This window comes from Uloborus diversus, chromosome 10 (assembly GCF_026930045.1).
Source record: "Uloborus diversus isolate 005 chromosome 10, Udiv.v.3.1, whole genome shotgun sequence".
Taxonomy (NCBI): domain Eukaryota; kingdom Metazoa; phylum Arthropoda; class Arachnida; order Araneae; family Uloboridae; genus Uloborus; species Uloborus diversus.
The window spans coordinates 76,206,018-76,223,408 of record NC_072740.1 but is presented as its reverse complement, the minus strand read 5'-3'; the positions used below and the strand labels follow the sequence as shown (position 1 = coordinate 76,223,408).

Genomic DNA, 17,391 nt, shown 5'->3' with positions numbered 1-17,391 from the left:
AATAAATATTTAAAAATAACATCGTTCTGATTTTTGAACTTCGATATGGAGATCACTTTTGTCTGCTGTTCTAAAAGAAGGAGAGAAATATCGTTTTGTATCTTTCTTTTTCAGGCGTACCCAAATAATTTAAGATTTGTTCATTCAAATTATTGGATTAGTCATCTGTTATAATAAAACGGCATTTCCCTTTCCCTCCCTTTCGGTTAACTTAATTATATGAACTCTCAATTTAACAGCTTGATAAATTTTATAATAAAAAAATATTTAGTGCTGCCATCTGGGAACAAACATGTGAAACTGACGAAAAGAACTGAATTTCACGGTTGAGTGACACACCCTTTCTTAAGGAAAGTAGAGCAACAATTGATTTCTCAAGATAAGTAACAGACAATAAATCATCGCCGTGATCGTATAGTGGTTAGTACATTGCGTTGTGGCCGCAATAACCCAGGTTCGAATCCTGGTCACGGCACATTATGTTTTTAACTGCTGCAAATCGGAACAGCCAAATTAATTGCTTCATAGTTTAAGTGATATCATTATAATAAATATTTACAGTCCAGATTGTACGATGAAATACACACTAATGTATGCGTTTTGCTAAAGTTTAATAAATTTATGAAATATACCTAATTTAGTAAGACGCAGTTTTCAATTTAGAAATATTTTTAACGTTTTCTCAGCAACATAGGCATTTGAAAAAGCTTTAAGTTGATCATTAATTGTGGCGAAACAAAATAAAAAGGATTTATACTTCCAAAGTATTTCTAAAGAAATTCTCTTTTACTTTATTGTATTTTGTGTGTCTCCAAAACATCTACATGACACTGACTGACTATGAGATACCATTACACGTTTTAGCGAAGTCCGTTACAGCGAAATCATATCTTTCGCCAAGACTGATGCTTCCCAACTGAAACTATACAGTAGGGTGGTTCAAAAAAAAAACTTTTTTTCAGCTAGAGTCCAGGACACCCAATATTTTTTTAGACTTACTAACAGTATTATGCTGTAAAAGTTTTAGCTTCTTACTCAAATTTTAAGACGGTGTCAATGACCCCTCAATTTAAAATTAGCCGTAGTATAGAAAATCACAAATTTAGAAACATTTAATTTTCCCAGCTGTTTTTCTGCAAATGATTATTTTATTGCAATGTATATGCATAATACTCGTGTAATATAATATGTAGCGTTGCTTTTTCCTTTCAATGTAGTTTTTTACCCCCCCCCCTCCTCCCCATACTGATGAAGTTTGGGGGAGGGGGTTGAGCGCCCTCTTTCAGTTGAAATAGGAAGCTAAAATTCTTCCAGTAAATTGCTATCCGCAAGTCAGAAAACATTGAGGGGTGTCCTGGTATCTAGGAGAAAGTTTTTTTTACATGTAGTTTTGAACCACCCTACTATACTGGAAAAATGCCAACAATCGTAGTATTGATAAAACAAAATTTCGTTGCAGTTACTTATATTCTGGATAAAACTACCGAAGTCATTTGGACTTGAAAGGGAACTATTGTGAGAAACTGGGGCTTATTTCCAACAGGGTTGTCCAAGAGGAGAGGGGGGGGGGCAGAATATGCAAATGAAATATTAAGCGAGAAGAGTGATTTCAGAGTTTTTTGAGCTCATTTTAGGGGGTTCTCGTTCTTGTAGGGTTGCGTTTGTAGCATTTGAGAGGGGTGCACCATTGCCTTTCGGGGGATGGGCAAAGTTTCTTTGTAAATGTAACAGGGTGCGTCAAAGAAGCAACAGGATTCTGTGCTGTTACAAAGAAGACTGCAGTCCAGTAGCGTACATTGACTTCAATGCGCCCCCCCTAACAATTTTTTAAAAAATAACTTTAATATAGTGTTTTTTTTTTTTTTTTTTTTTGAGCGTGCGCCACCTCACCTCTTGCACAACGCAACCCCCCGTGCCGCCACTGCTGCAGTCATCTTGAAGAACAAAAGTGATGCAAATTTTCCTTTTTATTTTATTTTTATAACTAACGGTTTTTGATTGTTTCTTTAGCAAACATTTGCTATTTACTAAGTCATTAATTCTGAAGTCTGAATAGCATACATCGCTATTTGTAACACCTATATTTTGACTTTTTTATCTCAGCATGGTGAAACTTGCGTACATGAACAATATTGAAATCACTGTCTTTTAAAATTGAATTCATATAAATACAAAGAGAATCCTGCATCTCCTAGACCTAGAGTTTGACACTTTCAAATAGGGAAGTATTCGATTTTCTAATTTTATTTTTATATGATAGAGTAACATACATGAACATCATCTGCGAAAAAAATTTTACGATACGACTAATACTTTTTTTTTAAATAATTTTTTTAAGTTCACGCGCGAGTGACGTCATTTGCTTGTTCACGAAATCAGTCCTTTGACTGACGTCGCTGCCGCGCTGCGAGGCGGCGGGGTTGGACAAAGAAGTGCTTGGCGATCTTTGGGGGAAGGCGCGGGAAAACAAGAGCCTTCTAACAGCGCGCATAAAAGGGTAGTGAAAATCCTTTGCTGGTCTGTAGGGTTTAATGCAGCGATTGTTTTTAATCTGATTTTCTTTGTCATGGCTAGTAGAATCAATTACAAGTATTGCTTCTTTCCTGGATGCGTATCTAAATCTAAAAAAACTCCTTACAAGCGATTTGTTATTGTTCCGTCCCAGCAGGATATTCGAAAGAAGTGTTTTCACGTGTGTTTATTAATTAAAATTTGAAAATATTTCACTGCATTTTAATTAAAAACTATGTCAAGTGAGAAATACAGTTTGAAATATATGTTCACAACCGTTCATAAATAAATATTTAATAAGCATATGAGATATTTTAAAAAAAATGCAAGTAAAACAAAGGAATTTAAACCCTGCACAATAAACATAAATAGAAAGTAATAGATGCATTACTATTAGCATTTTAATAACAATGCAAAAACTATTGATACTTTCTTTTTAATATTCAAACTATCTTCAAATTTTAACTAATACAAATTGATAATTTAAAAATACATTTCCAGTTTATCACCTAGTAGCGTCTCTATATTTACAAGACCTTTCTCACATGCGAAAAGGTACTTATTTTATGAAATTAACACCATTTTCAAATTTATTATTTTTATCAAAAGTGAAAAAAAAAATTTTTCCTTTTTTTGCTAAGTTGCACAAAAACTCAAATATAATAAACATGTATTAATGGATTTAAAACAATTTTCCACAAAAAAAAAAAAAAAAAAAAAAAAAAAAAAAAAAGCAGATCAACTTTTATTGCCAACAAAGCGAAAAATTTTCATGTGAAAACTGCTCTAAAACTTAGTACTGGAATCACTTGCAGTAGGGTTGTTACAAAATGCGGGCCTCATTAAAAGCCGCCAAGTAAGAACTGGGATAGCGCTCTTACATTGTAATTTATATATTCAGATAAAAAAAACCATCGACATACAAATGGAAATGATCAATCTTGATAAGGGAAACTAATGCGAATAATATGAACTGCAAACATAGACGGATATGTACGTACAATTTTAAAGAATAACAATGGTGAAACTTTGTTGTTTCACTCCCGTACTTCTAGGATATTAAATCTCTCGTCCTTTCGAAAAATGTCAAACACCATGAATGACGTTACTTGAGGAAGGTTATTAGATTGACCTTTCGTGAATCCTAACTCCATGATCAAAAAAATGCTGATTAAATGCTTTTAGAAAGCGGAAAAAGACAGTGCTGTTCACCTCCTGGTAGGCGCAACACGGCATGGAAATGGAGCTCCGATCGGAACAGGGAAATGACGTCAGCTGCTGACGTTTTAAGCCACACCTCTTTTTTGCGCATCGCTCTTTAAAAAATTCATAAAAAATCAATCGTTGGTTTTAAAAATCCGGCCATGGTGAATTTTTGTGTTTTGTAAGCCTGTCAACAATGTGCAATAGTTAATATAGGAATATTTGATAGGTTGATACTTCCCTATTCAAAGGATTTTGATGTTTTTGTTGGCATCAAGTATTCAAGGAACGCTATATTGTTTTATACGAAATAAGTACAATAAAAATTAATTCTGCAAGTATCACAGAGTTTCTACAATTCTTCAATAATACTAATTTTATTCTTCAAATGAAATTGAAAAATGAATAAATAAAATACAAGAGTTACACATTTTTTCAACAAAACAACAACAATTTTTTGGTGGAAAAGTTGTAAAACATTTCGGACGGGTTTTGAATCCTAAAAACTCACCCCTTTTATACCGCCCTAACACAAGGTTCTTAAAATATTGGCGTATTGTTTTCAATTGATAAATTTTTTTTTAACTTTCAAAATTAATTCCTTCATTGCTGTTAAGTGCATTGTATGACATCATGCAATTTTCTGCCATCAATTGCAGAGGAAGAATTCGGGACTGCGATTTCGCGATTTCCTCAGCTTCCATGACCGATTCCTCCCCTTTTTGGTACGCCATAACTTTGAAATTAATTATACCCGTAACAATTTTTATATGCTCTCCATAAGCAAGATTTTATAAAAACGGCGAAAATCATTATATTAAAGGATGATTTATACGTACTTTTATATTGTAATGATTCGATTCCTTCAGCTTTGATATTAAAAAGCGGTTGATTTTATAATCCAGTGATTTTGTAAGAGTCGTTTACTGTACCGATGGACGATAAACTAAAGCATAAAAGATTTTTTCTTTACTTTTGCTTAATAGATGGCAGCACATAACAAATTACTGTTCTCGGACGAAAGGATGTCATCAACAATGACTTACTTTTATAAGAGTGAAGTAGTTTCGAAATCGAGTTTCAAAATAAAACCTTTTCAAAAATTTCGGATCAAGTCGTATGGTTCTCAATATATCCGTAGAGTTTTGAAAGTTCATTTTTGTCGAAAACAGGGCACCAAGAAGGATACAACGAATGGAAATGAAATTTAGTAAACACTAGTGTGCGAAATTAAGAGAATTTTCAGATTTGATCAGTTATCTCCTGAAGTATGGAACCAATTTTAATGAAATTTGGCATGTACATATATTGATACAATACAAAACAAATAACTATCCAACATTCAAAATACACATGCATGATCATGAACAACGAAACAGTGGTTTCAAAATTGAATAAGAAAATGGGTTAGTAGGGGGAATGGTCCTTTCTAACAGATACTATACAGACCTTGGAGCATGATTCCACACTTTAAATGAAGCAGCTTTATGAGTTTCTGGGGGCAATTGGTGTTACTCTCTCAACAACGCTGCTCTCAGGCCATAAATTGTCCTCGGAGGAGGGTAGCGAGTGCACATTACTTTTCCAAGAACGTCCCAGACATGCTCTATAGGGTTGAAATCTGGAGATCTATTTGGCCAATCCATTCGGCGAATACCCTATTATTCCATAAATTCATCGACGAAAACAGCTCTATGTGGTCTCGCGTTATCGTTCACTAAAATGAACTCGGAGCACACAGCACCGTCTGAAGAGCAATTTTAATCTGAATATTTTAAAAGCAAAAAAAAGTTTACCCTCGCAAAATTTTAAGTCATCAACATTTTCTGACTTTCATCTGAAAACGTATAATTAACGACGACGTATGTATTAATTAGTGTGAAAAATCTCAAATTTTGAACTTGAATTTAGACCTTAAGAATTTAGTCATTCAGACACCGATTAAACTTAGAAAGTTGTCGACTAAAAGAAAAAAAAATGGTGTAGTCACGGGGAAAAAAGAAGAAACTCTTAATTATTCGGCTATTATACGTTCTAGGAAGGAAAGAGATATGTCTGAAGTCATGTATTAAAGTCTTATTTAAAACTACCAAATGAAATTTTTACAAGGGACCAATCCAAAAGACGGCAAGGCTTCTCATTTTCGCATTGACTCCAAAATATCAATACACTTCCATTAAATTATTTACAATACATTCCTTGTGTTAGCTTTGAGAGCTATCGCGAATTAATTACATGTGCTTAATGTTTCTATTAACTCTGAAGTAATAAATGGAAATATTGTAAGTACGTTATATGAATCACGGGAAATCAAACTCTAAAAAGGAAAAGATATAAATTCTCCCCTACCTCATGAAAATTTAGCGCATACGAGGCAAGCAAATTGTCAAATGGGGGAAAATTTCTTTGGCGCCTTTAAGTAAAATGGCATTTAAAACTATATTTTGACACTTTTTTTACTTCCTTTTACAAAAAAGGAAGTATTGTATTCGCGAAAAAATTTTCACTCAAAAATCGCCCTTCATTTCCATTTTGCTCACCCCCAAATGAATGTTGAGTTTTTTTTTCGATTCGACCCCATGCGGAAAAGTGCCTAAGAATGTATAGACACGCGAAATATCCATTTTGACCATCACCGAGGTAATTACAACGACTTTTCTCGTGACGTCTGTATGTATGTGCGTATGTGCGTATGTGCGTATGTATCTCGCATAACTCAAAAATGGTATGTCCTAGAAAGTTGAAATTTGGTACATAGACTCGTAGTGGGGTCTAGTTGTGCACCTCCCCTTTTGGTTGCTTTCGGATGTTCCTAAGGGGGTCTTTTGCACCTTTTTGGGGGGGAAATCATTGTTAATTTCGATGTAAACTCAAGTGGCGTTATAATTTGTCGGACACTTGGCGATATATCGCCAGTCTTTTGGTCGCCAAGTTTTGTCGCCAACTTGGCGACAAATTTGGCGGAGTTTTTTTTTTTTTTTTGGTTTCAATTTGGCCATTGTTGGTGATATTTAGAGAATAAATATTGAATCACATTAAAATAGCGAATAATGGGGAAATGACATTAAATTGGAGTAAAAGGAAGTCATGTGATGCACACATCAGCTCGTTTTCTGTATATAGTGTGAAATCTCACAACAAACATGCTTAATTTGAGAGCAAAATTTTACTTTATTTTACCTTAAAAAATTTTAGAAATGGACATTAAGAATTCAGTAAAATGACCAATAGAAAATACCAGACATGGACACGATGTCGCTGAATGCTAGATAAATAAATTATTTGACACAAGAAGGTTTCCTCTAGTTATTTCAGTACCCAAATTTGAATATTTCAAATTGAATATCGACACGTTCAATCCTGCGTGTAAAAAATGTCCGGTATAAACCATATTTACGCCCTGTTTCCTATGCGTCGTAATATTTCTATATCCTGTTCTGAATTTTTTTGCTCGAAATTCAAATGCGTTTTCATTCAAAAAGTGTTTTCTTAATATTTTTTGCGAAAAAAAAGGGAAGTGAAAATATTAACCGTTGTTTATCGATATCGGGAAGGGAAACTTTGCGGTCTTGTTTCTGGGTCAGTCTGTCTGGGTCAAAATTTTCTCGGAGTAACTTTCAACAGAACACTTTTCTGGTAAGGGGCACAATCAAAGAAGGGTTTTACTAAGACCGGGCATTTAGGGAAGTCAGAGGGGGTCAACTGCCCCACTGGCTTTAGAAAATTAATGTATTTAGATGTAAGCGGGAGTGGTTTTTGCTGTTTTTGGTATATTTACATTAAGTTATACACTTTGTCCATCCTCCCCATTCCCTTGAAAAGTTCGAAATGATGGACCTGAGCTAACCCCCTGAGAATTCTTGATTTAAGGCGAAATTGGCAACTATATCGCGATATATGAAGAACAGACGTTCCAAAAGAGCTTTATCACAAGCCTGACATTTTTCAATGTAGTAAATATAATATTGATTCTCTAAAATGGTACACGAATACGTAGCAAATGAATTTTTTAAACTCATTTTAATTAAAATAACAGGATTTTTCTGCAATTTCAGCAGAAATATTCATAATAATTTTGCTATCGATCTTAAAATATTAGAATAAGCAGCTTTTGGTCAACTAGTTTAGGATTAAATTTTATTAGATTGGGCTGACAATGGATTAAATCCTTCTTGTGCGGTAATACTACTAAAGATAATTTAAAAATATTAAACTACTCTAATAAACGAAAATGAAAAAGAAAACTACTCATTCTTACAGTAAACAAGCTATAAACACACTGTTTTACATCAAAAACGAACATATCCAAAATAAAATTGGCAATTTAGGTCTGATAAAATTGATGAAAAATTCCTAGATTTATGCCAATAATCACTTGTTATCCTACCAAAACATCGTGAAAAATTCTAACAGCTAGTGTTTGCTCGCAAAACGTTTTTCTCGTTTTGCCAAAAAAATATACAACTGGATATAATCGGTTTTGAAAGTAAATTCTCATTTAGTCTCCCCCCCCCCTTTCGTGTTTCAGAAAGGGTTTCGTTTCAGGCAATCAGGAGGGGGGGGGGGGTCGTGCTCTTGAGTTAAAATATTGAAATGTGAGGTTAAATTAGCGTAAAATATAAAAAGGTAGGGGATAGAGCCCCCTCACCATTACACTACTGATTTTAATCGGCTCATAAAGATTAAAATTACTTTCTACGGAACACATTTAGAACTTTTTATCCAGAAAACCAAAAGTTCGCAAAATCATTTTTTGCTTTGAACTTGGGGAAAGAAACTACACGTGCTCTGACTAGTATATTCTTTATTTTACTTCCATAATACTTAACAAAAGCTATGAACACAAACAGTATTGAAATCTTTCAAATTTAACGTTTGGGCCAAACTGTTAACTAAGCCTATGAAACCCAAAGTATTTCACCAGATAAAAAGGATTTGAAACAGATGATATCGTTTATGATCAGGAAATTTTTTTGTAATGTACGAACATTATTTTGAGTTTACACTTTAGCTTTTATTATTTTCCCTTAGTTTTATTTTTATCAGTAATGTTGTTTTAATACTAGCTACAGAAATTTGATTTTGAATTAATACCGGAGTTTTACAAAGACGGTTCCTTCAATCATTCAGTTAAAATGAGGATGAGAAATGATGAAAAAATAACGAATGAATAAATTTGCAACCAAAAGCATGTGGTAATGCACGTAATGAAGTCAATATTGTTTTATCATTAAAGGTGTTAAATATATTTGTTTTCATACAGTTCAAACTGCAAACAATTCTAAAAAAGCGAATATTTTACTAAGAATTGGAAATGTGTACTCTTTTATTCGAACAGCGAGTATAAGTTGGATACTAAAAAGATTTATTGCAAAGATTTGTTACTGTTTTGTCACTAAAATGAACGGGAAACGTCAGATGAGCGCCATGCTTTGTGTTTAACTTATAATGCATACAATATTCAGATCAAAGCTTTTAAATTCAGGTTTATTCAGCCAGTTTCCGAGTTCCCGAGTTTTCAAAGCAACATGATTTCCGTTACTATTGCAACAGAAGGTGCGCAGTATCTTTGTTTAAACAAAGGTGGCTTAAATTAATTAACTCGTATTGTACAGTTGCGATTTTATGAGATGCATCATAAAACTCATGAAACATCTGTATCTTTATAAACGATAGAACACAGTGTTATACAAATAAGTTTTATATGTTTCTGTAATTCTTTATCACTCTTTGAAATGAATTATTACAAAGTAATGTTTAGAGCAAGCGTTCAGTTTGAAATTTGAAACGAATCCTTTTTTAAAAGTAAATCGTTCAATTAATATGGCAATTATATATCACTAGTAGACCCGTGCGGAACTCCGCACTATGCTTCGAATCGTTTCATTAGGCATTTCGCTTTTTAAAAATTTCAAAGGAAGAACATTATGAAGAAGAAACGAAAAAAAAGTAAGCGCAGTTGAACTGAGTCCGTTTTTTAAGTGTAATTTTTCGAACGTAGACAAAATGTTTTTTTTTTTCAGCAGAAAGCAGAGGAGTAGAAAATGATTTCTTGCTAATGAAGTTGATAATAATTTTCATGCTTTATATCGTATTTGCGCGAATAAAAAATTAAAGGTTTACTGGGTGAAACTCGTAGTTTTAATTTGGCGCAGTATTTTTTCATTTGTACAAAAGGTTGAACACTGCTATTAGAAACATCTACATTTCAGCATACAATGAAAATGTTTTTCTGCACAAAAAGGATTTCCTATAGGTAAATCTAATATTTTTTATGCTTATATTATGCTGAGTGATCTGGATGTAGTCAGAGCTTAAAAAAAGGGAAGATCACCCTTCGATTAACAGTCAACTTATCTGAATAATAACTGTAACTTGCATAAAGGTGTAGAAACACCAAGTAGCATTCCCACTGCATTTATTTTATTACGTTTGCATGTTATGAGTACATGTAATGCGTAATACTAATATACATTTGATATTATTTCGGACAGCCCAAGCTTGCCCGAAGTTCAGATAGTTTATAGTCGAACGCTCTACCGAAAAAAACTTATCAATTTACCCAAACAACTAATTCCAGTGCTTTTAAGCTTTATTAAAATATGAACACACACACACACACAGGCTTTTTTTTTGCCGAAAGCGACGTAAAAAATTGGAAAACTGCATTAGAACTTTGCAAAAAAAAAAAAAAAAAAATTCATAAGAACCACAGGCTGCATCAAGGTTTTCAAACAGCAAGGTGCGTTTCCGAAAACTTGATTTTTCGACCGTAAGTCTATTTTTCGTCATTAGTCAGCCTGATAAGTTTTAAAATGAGAAGGGAATAATTTATAAGATAAGATATTGAAGAGAAATGTTTTTATTTTTGAAAATTTTTACAATTCCTTACCGCAGGCTGCTTGAACCGTTATAACTTAGATGGCAGCACGCGTTCATCATTTAACAGCACGGTTAAAATACAAAATAAATTGAAGTATGCTCTATTTTAAGCGTAGCTTTTCGAATGTAGTAAAAATGTGATAAGCTTTTTTTTTTTTTTTTGCAAAAAGAAGAAAAAATATATATTTTACCCTTCAAATTGAGGTAGTAATTTTTTTATTTGTACAAAGAGTCAAAAACTCATTAGAAGAATATATATTTCAATATACGATTTATTATTTTTTTCTGAACAAAAAATAATTCTATATTGTAGTCTGAAATCTTAAACCTGTTACTTATATTTTCGCTTACATTATGCTTTAATTTTCTTACCAGAGCCAAAGCTTTAAAAAAGAAAAAAAAACGTACAATTCCGAAGTAATTTAGCACAAACCACTGAATGTTTTCATATCAGCAAGGAGCATTTCCTTCTCATTTATTCCATTCCCTCATAGTTGTTATTCATTTAATTCAGTGTTTATGTAATGCGCGATATTTCTCTAATTTTTTTGTTGCAGATTGTCCGGACGTGGGCCCGAACACGTAATCTCCTGGTTACGAAGAGAACGCTCTGCCGATCAAGCTATCAGCTCTGTCGGTCCTAGCGCAAATTAAAGTTATAAGTTTGACGAAAACCTTATTCTGGTTCTTTAAAACAGGTTTTTCGGCTAAAAGAAACAATTTTTAGACCTTGGGTCTATTTTTCGTCAGTAGCCAGCACCATAAGCTATAAAATTAGCCGTAAATCAATGAAATCGATCAAGAATTGAGGGAAATTTGGCGTAGAAACCAAAAACAGGCTACAGAAATAATATATAAGGATTATTTCGATACCCACTACTATATTTTATGCTTTTTTTATAAATCATTTATTTTAAAAGTGAAGATAGCACTCCTTTTCAGGTAACTTTATAGTTTACTATGAAAATTTAGTTTTCAATTTCAAAACTTTATTTCTGACAAATTTTGATTTCAGATTTATTGATACGTGATATTTTTATATAGGTTGGTAGAAACCACGGCTTCTTCAAGGCTGTATGATAACTTTTGCTGCTTATGATAGCAAAAGCTTTAAAATAATTATTTTTGAAAAACTTTGGCACTTAAAAGCGTATCCGGCAAACTGGATACCGTTTGGTGCCAGTATTAGTAATGATTACATTAGAAACATTTCTCTGTTCCCCCTAAAAATATAAAATTGTGAGTTTCTGATAGCAAGCTGTACCACTGAGTTAAGGAAAGTAAAAAAAAAAATTAAACAAGATCGTTAACTGCAGTCTCTGTTATTTATGCTCAACAAAGTGTCATATGTCCGAAAAAAAAATCCAGGCCTAAGCCAGGGGTGCTCACGGGGGGGGGGGGTTGAGTCATGGCGCAGACTGCACCATTGAAAATTTTAGGGAGGGTGTTTTGAGGGATATTTTTCCCTCTTGGTTTTTTTTGAAGGGGAGTCGTCGCGTTTTTTAGGGGTAGGGGTGCGCCCTTGCTCTTAGAGCGGGTGGGCACCCTTGCCTAAGCATCCAGCTCCTGGCATCAATTTGTATTTTTATATCTTGAATTCAAATTATGTTTTTTGCAACCACGAATTGCGAACCCAACTAATTGGGTTTCTTGTTTCCACAAATGGCTCCTACCGCAATTATAATTGCGAAAAACATAATTTGAATACAAGATGTCAAAATTCAAATTAATGACAGGGGCTAGATGCTAAATGTTGTGTGGTGGATGATGGATGCTTTTTTTGTTTGAAAAGGTTTGTGTCAAGTCGAGAGGGTCGGGAAGAAATAAAATCGATTATGGGAGACATGGACATCACCTCCCAGGAGGAGCTCGGAGGCCGGCGGAGCTCAAAAGTGACTCGAAAGGTACTTCAATTAAGCGAGGACAAGTAGCAATGCGTAATTGCTCACAAAAAAACTGCTTTGCGAGCTAAATGCAAGTCGTTTTAATTACTCTATTTAAAACTTCAAATGCTTGAAAAATAAGGATGTAATGAATGCAACAACAAGCACACAACTCAAACCTTTATTGTTTCAAAAATACATATATAAGTTCTTATATATTGGAATGTAAAGAAAGAGATCAGGTTTAAAATACACTTTTAAAACCTTTTTTCACAGCTGCTTATAAAGAAGAACCAGTAATTTGAGGATAATTTTGAGCTCTTTTTCATTGTTGATTAATTTTGTGTTCTAGTGATTTTAAGCTGTTTTAATACCTCTTCAGAGCTAAAAATCACATTTTAGCCATAAAAAGTCAGGGTTTTGATAATAATTTCATTGAAATTACTCTTGATGCTCCTACTTTTTAAAAATATTTTATTCAAAATATAAGCTATGACAGTAAAAACAGAAGGTGGCTACAACACGTTTCTAGTAAGAAGCAAATGAGGGAGAGGCAGGGGAGGTGAGCATTTTCTTTGTTAGCGTTTCGAAGGTGATATGAGTGTTTTTATGGTAGCTTCGGTATCCTAAAGATACATAATTAATGTTTAGGTCATGCTTATGAATCTTAAGCCATCAGAATCTGGTTTTCTCTTATGAACAGCTGAAGTCTATATTTCAAAATAAGCCATGATAAAAGTTTTATTCAAAAATACATTTTTTGACATTTAAAATGTTGCGGTGGTAAAAGAACCACAACCAATTCAACTAATGTAATACTTTCAAACATAACTGCAGATCCAAGAAGAAACAACCCAAAAGTATGTAAAAAAAGAAAGAAAAACATGAAAGAATAAATCTACATAGTCTAAATTTGATACTAGTAGTTAATAACAAAAACGTAATGTAATTATGTGTGGGTAAGAATAAGCTTTTATCTCAGACAATGCACTTCAAAGATAATTTTCTTGGCATGATAGCGTGCCATATGAAAAATAATTAGTTATTTGGGGTAGAAAAAATTAAAAAAAGTATGAGCGCACATGCTTAATAGTAACAAATTAAGAAGAGTTTACAAATTGATCTAGTAATTAAAAAAATAGTTTTAAGTATACAGGAATAAGTTACACAGATTAAAGTTAAACAGGAGAAAAAAGAATATTTAAGAATGTGTTTAGAAGTAATTTAAAGGTTTTAAAAAGGGAAAAATTCTTTTGTAGGGTGTATGAAACTAATTTTGCTTCTTATGCTCATGCAAAATTCATGGCCTCAAAAATTAGTAAATAAAAAATGTATGCATAATAACGTATAGGGGTTAGTGACAATTGTTTGCTACACTAACTGAGACAAATTAATTGACGGACTTTGTGCGCAAGTAGATCAAAATTATTTTGCGCTTTCAGAGTCTTTTTTAAACGTACATTAGTAAAAGAAATTGCAAGAATAAAAAAAGATACAAAACAATTTATTATACTACACACTAACGAAATAAGAAATATATCAAGAAGCTCAAAGTAAAATCTTGGAGCAAATAAAATTAACTTTTAAAAAATATTAACGGCACTGAACGTTTGAACGTAATATTTAGATTTTGAACTTTAATTCAGCATGAACGAAATAAGATGATATTAAGAACACAATGCACAAATGGGCTACAGGAAAGAAACATAAAAGTAAATTATTGGATCAAAAACTCATATTTTTAGGAACTGCACATAAAAATCATTAACAATTCACAAAGTCAAATATTATCACAGATGTTTAATGAAATTTGATTCCAAAAATCAATTTTAAGTACATGATTTTAAATAAATATACTTGAATACATTTAAAAATATTGGACGGATTCATTCAGAAATATAAAGTAAAAAGTAAAACATAAATAAATAAGAAATAAAAAAACAATGGGAAAATAAAGAGTTGCACGCATAGCATTCTAGTTATAACCAAACGGAGATTTTCATTTTGCTTCGAAAACCTTAAAAGAATTTTAAAACATTGTGAAAAAGAGACCATTAGCTTTATTTCTGCCATTTATTTATTTAGAGAAATAAAAATGTTTAAAGCATGATTTTGAAAAAATAATCCGTGCCAAATGACACTATTAAATGACAAATTTAAGCAGTTGCAATTAAATCAATACAACTGCAATACATTCCAAAAAAGATAACTTATATTTTATTGTAAATTTTTATGAAATATATTCCTTTGTTTGAAAACTGCATCATAATAGTCGCACATGTAGCACCAAGCGAAAAAAAGTCATGTCTAATATTAACGCTTTGATTCTAAATGAAAAAAATGCAAATGAAATTTTGGAATGTACAGTGTGGACATACAGGCAAAAATGTACTTGTATAAGCTACTAGCAGATGCGGAAATGTTGGCATTATTATGTGCTATGACGGCAGGGTGGCTGAATTGAAATATTTTTAAAAATATTTTTCTTGTGCATATGGCGCTAACAATCCGGGAAGCAAAATTAAAATGGCAACTTGGTTCGATTAATTTGGACACGATAGCAAAAATGTACTTATAAATATTACTATCTGATGCTAAAATGATACCATTTTCATATTCTTGGAATATTTGAAAGCGCCACTTCTGACCTAATTTTCTTTTTCTTTGACGCAAACAACTAAGACAAATAATTCTAGAGGTGAGGTTACTTTGAAAAAGTCCGAAAAATGTGTAGTATATTAAGATTAATCTCATATAGTTAATATTTTTACTTTTATTTTTATGTACTTTCAATATTTCTGGAGGTCTCACAACATATGGTTTATAAAATAATTTTATAGCTATTGTTCTCAAAACGGAAAAAGAAGCCATCTGGAAAGAAACGCAAAATAAAATAAATAAATTGAAAAAAAATAAATAAAAATAAAACAATAATGCTTTTAAGATTAAAAAATGTCCAAATGTCTTTACAAATTAGTAAAAATAACTAGATTTGTGTATGAAAACACATGGTCTCACGAGAATACTATACATTCGTATTAAAGTTAATATATATATATATATATATGTAAATGCTGCCGTTACAAAGGAAACCTTCAGAGTCGCAAAAATCGCTATAAAATTCAATAATTATATAAAGGTGAATATATTATTAAGTAAAAAGATAAAAGATATACATGTTCAGAATACTGTCAAAGAAATATCAAGAATAGTGTATATGGACATCTTTAAGGATTCCTCATCTATATTGAATTTTCAAAAATAGTGATGCAGACCATCAGAACAATACCGACGACGATTCCGATCTGTTTTAAAATAAACTTTAACCACTTCTTATTAATTGGAGCTTTCAATTCGGGAAGCTGTGTAAAAAGAATGCACATATTTTACCCATGAAATCATTAAAAATAAATAAATAGTAATAATAAAAATAGTAAGGATTAGCTATATGAGATAGTGAAAAGTAAAGGGATGAAAGTGGCAAAATTAAAAATTTGGAGATAACCAGTACAAATGGTAGGTCAACTCCTCCTCTGTCTTGGGGCAAGATATAGTACTAGTAGTCTTGGTAGGTGCTGCTATATAGCATGATTTAGAAAAAAAAATCAATGAAAGCCTACCTAAGATCTTATCTTTAAATGCGTTTTTATCAAAACTTGAAAATGTGTCCATTTACATCCCTTTGCTTCTCACTACCTCGTATGATTTCTAAAAATAGCAGTAAAATTTTTCGCAATCGAAACTGAAATAGGAAACTTCCAAAGAAGCAAAAATGGAACCTTTCAAGAGATGGTAAAAATACTTGCATATGATTTCAATTCTACTCCAGCTCTACATATTTTTTTTTTTTTTTTTAACGAAAGAACGTTCATAACATTTCCAAAATAAAGGAAATAAATTAAAATAACATTGGAATGAGGAGATCAACCTTCCAAATATAATTTAAAAATATAGTTTTCAAAACAGATTTCAGTTTTCTACACTCACCATTCAACAACGCTCGCGAAAAAAAGTCAATAATAAGATGCGAAAGGATTTATCCAAAGGATTTGCAAAATAAAATAAACAAGTATATAAAAATAAAAAAAAACATTAACACGACAAAAATAAATAAATAAATAAATAAAATAAAAAATAAAACAAAATAAAATAAAAATCAATAAGAGAAGAAAAAATTTATCATCTGCAAAAAAAAAAAAAAAAAAGTACAGAAAGCAAAAATAAACACACTTTTTGTGTGCGAACAAGGCCGACTGTAATACTGTTGGCTGTCTGTTTAACAACGCTCTATTTAACGATTTCCTCTATTTAAAACGCCTTTTCACGGCCCTGATGCTTCACTGTAATTTTAAAAAGCATTCTATTTAAAGACGTTTTTTTTTTGTGGTCTCTTGAAAGTCGTTAAACAGAGAGTCTACTGTATTTGTTTCCAGTGTTTCTTTCGATCAATAGTTTAGCTTTCATAAACTTTATTGGTTACACCGTAATAGGTCACGTGACTTGCGATCTACTAATCTCGAAGTCAAGAGAGTAAGAAACTTCAATGCATGACAAAGTGAAATCAATAAGCCTTCTTAATTACTCAGTAAAAATAACAAAATTAAAATTTCAAAAAATAGTTCGGAATTAAACTTTGAATTATTTACATTAACCAGTTGATCTGAGGGAAGCATTCGCGCTCCACAGATGGAATTTAAAAACCTGGTTTTTAACTATTATTATTATTTTAATTCCAGAAATGTGACTAGTTCGTTTATTTAAATCTGACAGAGGTGAAAAATCTTTAAAAATGTTTTACGTTTGATATGGTGTGAGCAAGTTATGATAGAAGACAGTCAGAAAATGGAGGGAGGGGGTTGTCCCATCTTGTTAAAACCCGAACGAACACTAAGTGTCACTCTCCGGACCTAAC

General features: G+C 32.2%; 1 protein-coding gene and 1 non-coding gene across 2 annotated transcripts in view; one reads left to right on the top strand and one right to left on the bottom strand.

The window, feature by feature from the left end:
• Positions 1-403: 403 nt before the first annotated feature.
• Trnah-gug (transfer RNA histidin (anticodon GUG)) lies at positions 404-475 on the top strand. Its single transcript has one exon. It is a non-coding gene; the product is annotated as a tRNA-His (tRNA).
• Positions 476-12,650: 12,175 nt separating this feature from the next.
• The window catches only part of LOC129231252 (zinc transporter ZIP10-like), a 92,035-nt gene continuing 87,294 nt past the window's right edge, over positions 12,651-17,391 (bottom strand). Inside the window, exon 13 of the mRNA XM_054865530.1 lies at positions 12,651-15,841. Coding sequence (XP_054721505.1) covers positions 15,722-15,841 — 120 coding nt within the window. The 3' untranslated portion in view covers positions 12,651-15,721. The remainder of the gene's footprint in view (positions 15,842-17,391) is intronic.